Source organism: Octopus bimaculoides, chromosome 3 (assembly GCF_046866305.1).
Source record: "Octopus bimaculoides isolate indiv1 chromosome 3, ASM4686630v1, whole genome shotgun sequence".
Taxonomy (NCBI): Eukaryota; Metazoa; Mollusca; class Cephalopoda; order Octopoda; family Octopodidae; genus Octopus; species Octopus bimaculoides.
The window spans coordinates 67,841,357-67,849,749 of NC_142930.1; the positions used below are offsets into that span (position 1 = coordinate 67,841,357).

The 8,393-nt window shown below is 35.6% G+C and overlaps 1 protein-coding gene across 2 annotated transcripts in view; it reads left to right on the forward strand.

Moving 5' to 3' along the window:
* LOC106870332 (putative serine protease K12H4.7) overlaps positions 1 to 8,393 on the forward strand; it is a 45,044-nt gene that overhangs the window by 20,884 nt on the left and 15,767 nt on the right. For both annotated transcript variants that reach the window (XM_052966370.2, XM_052966369.2), the window contains exon 3: positions 3,649 to 3,785. In XM_052966370.2, coding sequence (XP_052822330.1) covers positions 3,649 to 3,785 — 137 coding nt within the window. The remainder of the gene's footprint in view (positions 1 to 3,648; positions 3,786 to 8,393) is intronic.

The window sequence follows — 8,393 nt, forward strand, 5'->3', positions numbered from 1 at the left end:
TAGTAGACTGCGTTGGTCAGTTCTTGTCGTTTTAGTGGGAGATTTGAATTTGTTACGGTAAATGTTTGCTTATTCTTTAAAGAAAAATGTACTTTGTTGTTACATGATGTTAAAAGAAAGAACTTTGCTAACTCTTGTTAAATGGTTGAAAAGAAAAGAGAGAACTTTGTTGTTACATGTTGTTCAAAGAAAAGAAAAACAAAAGAAGCAAAAAGAACTTTTGGCACTGTCATGCTATTAGCTGTCAGAAGTGAAAGTGCTCACTGCTAGTGAAGTATCTGTCTGTCTGCCTGTTGCTGGCCTGTCGATTCTTTGGCTACTGACAGCTAATACCATGACTGGCCGGAGCGAGCTATATGTCTCTCTCTCTCTCTCTCTCTCTCTCTCTCTCTCTCTCTCTCTTTCTCTCTCTCTCTCTCTCTCTCTCTCTCTCTCTCTATCTATCACTCGAAAGTTATTGGAACAAATTTGACACCTATATCCATGCGTTTGAAAACACACAGAGTATAAGCGTACTACTAAAGCAGAGTGGTCCCGAACGCGCAGTCGCGCGTCCGCGCTAGCTAGTCGTGAGTGGTCGATCCTATTATTTTTAAACTTCAAACTTCATTTGTTTTCTATTTTGATAAATTCTCTCTGTTGAAAATTATATTTTTATATTTTAAATAATTTGCAATTTCAGGAAATATGTTTTTATATTAAATTTGTGTTTTCTAATAAGGTGGACGAGTGATTGATAGATAGATAGATAGATAGTAGATAGATACCAGTAAGTAAGTAAGCCAAAGTATCAACTCAAACCAGCAGGCAGACAGACAGACGGACACAGCAACAGGCATGCAGGCAGACAGGCAGACAGACATACTTCACTAGCAGTGAGCACTTTCACTTCTGACAGCTAATAGCATGACAGTGCCGAACTTTTAATTGACTCTTGATACACGAACTTTGATTGTAAACTTTATGATTATGTAATGATTGAAAGCCTTTGTAATGTTAAATGCTTGGAAACTATTGTTAAATGCTACATGTGTTATTTCAAAAGCAAGTACTATGTTATTGAATGTTTTGTTTTGTTTTGAAAAAAAAAGTTAGTTTGACTACGCAACGTATGGTCTGTGTTATTTCTTCCTTTCTGTTGTCATCGTTACGTGCTCCGGCCGGGCTGAGCTTAATGGCGAACGTCCTGACCCACTGAGCGTCGGCGTTCACGCGCGCGAGTTTTCTCTTCGTTGAGGTGCTTTGTGCAGGCATTCGTAACAATATGGTTTCAATTTCAATCACTTTCAATATGTATCTCTATATATATTAGTTTCATTTCTATTACTTTCAATATGTATTTATATACGTTTGTATATATATATATATACATATACAAACATATATAAATATATATTTTATATGTATGTAGATATCTATATCTTTGTATATATATATATAATATATATATATATGTATGTGTGTGTATATATATATATATATATATATATATATATATATATTACCTTCGAAATGCGGAGTAGATAAAACAGGAGAAAACTGATGAAGGAGATGTTCTTTATGTTGCCATTCTTGTTTCGGTGGACATTGGAATTAGACACTGAGGGAAAATGGGTGTAACTTTTTAATTTTTTAATTTTGGCGATTTTCGTTTTCGATAATGTGTTCTATATGTCACGGTCATGCGATTCCCCCTAAAAAAAAAAAAAAATTGGACCCCCACACACACACGGGGGGGGGGGGCAATTTTCATTTTTGACATTGTGTTCTACATGTCATGCTTTTTACCAGAGAACATATATTCGAAAATGAACAATACAAAATAAAAAAAAAATAGAAAGCCTGTAACAAAATTCGAAAGCAATTCCGATTCTGAAAAAAAATTGTTTGAAAAATTTCAATTCCCCCCCCCCCCCCCACCAAGCAGGCTATTTACATGCTAGAAATAACAGCCAAATCTGGTTAGGGTTAGGGTCAGGGTTAGGGTTAGGTTTACCCTAACCCTAAACTCAAAACCTAACCCTAACCCTAACCCCGTTTGCCAAAGCGCATTTTTTCCTTCATATTTATTTCATATAAGGTGCACTTCAACTACTACACTATTTTTTTTTCACTTTTTCCACCGGGTGTGGATCTATATAAAAACCGGGGGGGGGGGGGATCGAAATTTTGAATTTGAGATTTTTGTAAAAAAATTTTTCAGAATCGGAATCTCCATAGCATAAAACGTGGGATTCCGTTAAAAAAATAAATAAATAAGGGGGGGGGAGGTTCAGATTACAAATAGTCCATCTGGACCAATGCAAGATTTGGATTGTCCGCGTTTAGCTGTTATTTCTAGCATATCAAGTTTCGTGGTGGGGACTCCACATGTGATCCTTTTACTGTTTCAATATAAATGTAAGCCGTTCATTTTCACATCTAAGTTGCGAGAAGGCTATTCGTACGACCTGGACATGTAGAACACAATGTCAAAAATGAAAATCGCATGACCGTGACATATAGAACACATTATCGAAAACGAAAATCGCCAAAATTAAAAAATTAAAAAGTTACAGCCATTTTCCCTCAGTGTCTAATTCCAATGTCCACCCTTGTTTCTCTATTTGTTTCTTTTGTTGTTCGAAAAAAAGTTTGTTTGCTATGTTTTTTCTATGTTCTCATTTCTCTTTTTGTTCACGTTTTTTTGATGTCCTGTACCCATATATGCATGTATATATACATGTATATGTAGGTATGTACATATATGTATGTATATATGCATATACTTATCTATTATTTATATTATATATATATATTACAGAGGTGAGGACCGAAATCCTTATACTTCATTTACTGTATATATGTATATATATCTATGTATATTTATGTGTGTATATATATATATATATGTATTATATATGTATGTGTATATATACATAAATATGTGTGTAGAAAGATGGCTGTCGTATATATGTGTATGTCTGTGTTTGTACCCTCACCATTGCTTGACAATCGATGTTACTGCATTTACATAACTTAGCGGTTCAGCAAAAGACACTGATACAATAAGTACTTGGTCTTACAAAATAAATCCTGTGGTTGATATTTTTTGACCAAAGGTGCTGCTCCAGCATGGCCGCAGTCACATGACTGAAACAAATAAGACAATAAAAATATCTATACTATTTTAATCCCGAGCAAGGCTGGGTATCTTTGCTAGTATATATGTATATATATATATATATATATATATATATATATATATACACATTTATAAATTCCATAAGCATTCATTTGAAGTGTTTTGATTTAATATAAAGATGGACATTGTCAGTAGATGATTCAAAGTTCCAGATTGTAACTATCTGCTGTCTTTATATATCTTTATTTTTTAAATAGTGTTCTTAAGATCAAAATTGCATTATGATTTGATTTAATCTGGTTATAACTTTATGAACTCAAAATATTTTAGGCATGTCTTATTTAAAATGGCTAAAATATGGAGTAGATTGATAGAAGGAATACATTTGTGATGTTCTTGATTTTGAAGATAGGGAATAATTTTGAAGTTAAAAAGAACCTGTTAAATTATATGAGTAAAGAATTTTTGTAAATTAATCAAAATTTGTGAAATATAATTACTTTTATTCTATTTACATATTATAGAGACATGAGCACTGAAAACCTTAAATATTTAAGCAGTATGCAAGCACTTGCTGATTTGGCATATTTCCGACAGAACATTTCTGCTCAATTTGGTTTTACAAAGAATAAATGGATATCTTTTGGTGGTTCCTATCCCGGTAAATAACAGCTTTATATTTTTGAAAGAACTTTTTATAAAATGTTAATCATATTCTGATGACTTATTAAATGTAATAGAAGTACAAAGGAAAAGTGAATCTGAAATATTGCAACAAAATATCTCAGACAATAAACCTGTCCAATTAGTGCTGCAAGAAGAAAATATTCATTACTAATCTATTTACAATGTAATTTAGTGAATACATTGCTTAATTTTATTATTGTCAGTTTGTTGTTGTTTAGTCCCAGTCAACTCTAATCAGAGTTGACTGGGACTGTTTTAAGGATCTAATCTTTTAGAGGTATTAAGGACAACATTATATAGTGGAGGGAAGGGGGTTAATGGGTCACACACCTCAGAACAGATGGTGTGCTCAGCTGTGCCCTGCAGTCATGACTGCAATGGTGTTGCTGCAGAGAATGGCCAGCAACACTTGGTGCAGCAGCCACTCCACTTCACATCACTTTTATCCTGATTTTGCAGAGGAAATTGGTAGTGCAGGATCCAAGGACATCTAAGGTCTCAATGGCAACTGGAACAAACTGATAGAAGCCAATCAGGCTCCTGTATTTATTTTTTCATCTTTTGCATTGTGTGTGGCAGTACCCTATCATTTAAAACATGACCAGTTGATTTAATAAATAACTTTATATAGTTATAAATGTGCAGGGGTGGCTGTGTGGTAAGAAGTTTGCTTCCAAAGCACATGCTTCTGAGTTCAGTCCCACTGCGTGACACCTTTGGCAAATGTCTTTTTCTATAACCTTGGGCCAACCAAAGCCTTGTGAGTAGATTTGGTAGACAAAAACTGAAAGAAGCCTTTCGTATATATATATATATATATATATATGTGTGTGTGTATTGGATCATCCCATAAATAATGCAGTTTTTTATACTTATTTTATTTTTCAAAATTAAGATAAACAAAGTTCTTTTTTACTCTAAAATATACTCTCCTTCATTTCCTACAATGCTCTTACACCTATCTGGTAGACTTGCAAATACTCTTGCAGTACTGTTCTGACCTCGTCTACAGAATTCATACTTTTTCTATCCAAATGATTTTGAAGACTGCAGAATAAATGGTAATCAGATGGGGCAATGTCTGATGAATATGGTGGATGGGGCATCGTTTCCTATTTAAACTGCTCCAGCCTTTGGAATGTCATCCTCGCTGTATGTGGTTGAGCATTATCCTGATGGAAGAACACCTTTTGACTTGAAACTAAAGATGGTTGTTTTTCTTCTAGCGCTGACTTAAGCCACTCAAGCTACTTGCAGTAGATTTCCTTTGTTATCGTTTAGTTTGAGTTTAAAAATTCAGTGGACTAAACCGTTCATATCTCACCAAACAGATAACAACCCCTTTACATGGATGAAGACCTTCTTTAACCTGGGGTGCCAGTTTTTCTCCTTTCCCTACCCACTGTCTTCAGTGCTTGACATTTTTATAGAGAATCCATTTCTCATCACCAGTCACTATTCGGTTCAAAAAAGTTCATTCGTGAGTCATGACAGCAAAGAAGAGCACACATTCACTCTCTGCATACGATTAGTCTTGGAATCTTTGTGAAGAATCCATTGACCCAATTTGCTGACTTTTCCAATGGCACACAGGTGTTGATAAATGGTTGAATGACTAAATCTAAGCTTCTTTGCTAATTCATCAACAGTTACAATGGGATTTTGTTCCACCAGTGTTTGCAGGACATCCTCATCAAGCTCTACAGATCTTCCAGGATGAGGCTCGTATTCTTGGCTGTAGTTTTCGGCTTGAAATTTCTGGAACCACCATTAACACTGGCTTACATTTGTTGTTCGATCCTCATATACTACATTAAAATTCCTTGCGCTTTCCATTGCGTTGTTGCCTTTATTGAATTCAAAAAGCATGCCTTACTGGCACATGTGCCGGTCGCCTGTGAAAAACAACATGCAAACGTGGTTGTTGCCAGTGTTGCCAAACTGGCTCCCGTGCAGGTAGCACGTAAAAAACACCACTTTGAGCCTAGTCGTTGCCAGTACCACCTGACTGACCCTTGTCCTTGGTGGCATGTAAAAGCACCCACTACACTCTTGGACTGGTTTGCGTTAGGAAGGGCATCCAGCTGTAGAAACTTTGCCAGATCAGATTGGAGCCTGGTGCAGCCGTCTGGCTCACCAGTCCTCAGTCAAACTGTCCAACCCATGCTAGCATGGAAAGCGGACGTTAAATGAAAACGACGATGATGATGATGCTGAATATGCTCCTTTGTCACTTCCATTATAGCTTTGAAAGAAAATCTGTAAAATCGAACTGCACTCTTCAAAACTTGCACTAAGAATAAGAGCAAGGTGAAATTACTACTTGCTTTTATAGCAAGTTGATGCAGGTAGTTTATCCCATCCCCCTCCAACCTTTAGTTCATGCAATTGAAAAAACTGCATTATTTATGGGATGACCCAATATATATATATATATGTATATATGCATATATGCATGTGTGTGTCTGTTTTTGTCCTCCTATCAGCATGTGACAACCAGTATTAGTGTGTTTACATCCCTGTAACTTAGTGGCTTGGCAAAAGAGACCAATAGAATAAATACCAGGCTTAAAAAATATGTACCGGGGTCAATTTGTTCAGCTATAAATTCAAGGCAGTATCCCAGCATGGCCCCAGTCTAATGACTGAATCAGGTAAAAGATAAAAGATAGTGTATGTTTCTCCTTTTTTTAAGATAGTAGGGTGTGATTTGGAAGAGATATAATTCCTCTTAGATATTCAGCAAAAGTATGTATTCAGATGACTTTTTATGATTCACTGTAATTGATTGTTGCCTAAACACTATCACTGATGTTAATTGCTCAATATATAAATCTAATTTTGAATGTTTCCAAACAACTTTGTTCCTTTTTGGATTTGGTTTGCAAGATTTTTTACGTGATTTCATGTGTTGAAGCATATTCTGTTGTGTCTGGGGAGAGTCATTTTCTTATTGTGCCTTAAAATTTAACACACTCACCGTTAAAATTTCCACTTATTTCTTATTTTTATTTTCCTAAATAAGAAATAAGTGGAAATTTTAACGGTGAGTGTGTTAAATTTTAAGGCACAATAAGAAAATGACTCTCCCCAGACACAACAGAACTTTGTTCCTGTTAATGTTAAAGAGTTGCTGTGAGCAACTGAATAAAATGTAATTTGCTGGTTGGATATGGTTTTTTAGCAATGAAAATAGTGTTCTCTACTCTTATAGTCTGTACTAGTTTCTCTGCCATTATAAACTGTATTAGTGTTTTGTAGCACTATAGACTATATTGGTGTTCTCTACCAGTATTGTCTGTATTAATTAATTATCTAAATTTTAGATTATTTTCTATAATTAAGATGATTATTTTCTGGGATATTGACCTCATTTTACAATGTTTAATTACAATATTTATATCTGCATTATGTTTATGTTGGTTTAAACTCTCTACAGGTTATCTGCATATGTTTAGATTGTAGAAATTTATTATGCACCCCAGGCCAGCCCTGATCAAGCAGACTTGTGATCAAAAATGTTTCTATTCTGATCATGGCCGTTGCCAGTACCGCCTGACTGGCCTTCATGCAGGTGACACGTAAAAGCACCCACTACACTCTCTGAGTGGTTGGCGTTAGGGAAGGGCATCCAGCTGTAGAAAATCTGCCAAATCAGATTGGAGGCTGGTGTTGCCATCCGGTTTCACCAGTCCTCAGTCAAATCGTCCAACCCATGCTAGCATGGAAAGCGGACATTAAATGATGATGGTGATGATTATTGCATCTTTTATTCAAGCATAATGTATCTAAAATTTCATTGTCTAATGCGTCCTTCCTTTTTTTAAGATAGTAGGGTGTTTGGTTACTTACTCTTTCTAGCAGGTTGAAGAACTGTGTAGAGGCTCATAGAATTTAGTTTCTCCCTTATGATTAATGTATTGCAGCCATTGTACTAAAAAAGCCATAAAATGAATAATTATATTGTTGAAGTAAATAACTAAATTGTTCTCCTAATGTTAGTAATTTATATCCGCCTTGTCAGTGGCACAATTAGAATCTGATACTTTTCAAGTTATTGAACCATTCTTTTTAAAAAAATGAGTTTTTAAAGTTATGTTCACCAACTTTTTTACTATGTATTATATTTATTATGTGGAGGTGCAATGGCCCAGTGGTTAGGGCAATGGACTCGCGGTCATAGGATCGCGGTTTCGATTTCCAGACCGGGCGTTGTGAGTGTTTATTGAGCAAAAAACACCTAAAGCCCCATGAGGCTCCGGCAGGGGATGGTGGCGAACCCTGCTGTACTCTTTCACCACAACTTTCTCTTACTCCTTCTTCCTGTTTCTGTTGTACCTGTAATTCAAAGGGTCAGCCTTGTCACGCTGAATATCTCCAAGAACTACGTTAAGAGTACACGTGTCTGTGGAGTGCTCAGCCACTTGCATGTTAATTTCACGAGCAGGCTGTTCCATTGATCGGATCAACTGGAACTCTCGACGTCGTAAGCGACGGAGTGCCAACAACAACATATATTTATTATATATTTATACATTATATATATATTTATCCATGGATTTGTTTATTACATCACTTCCAT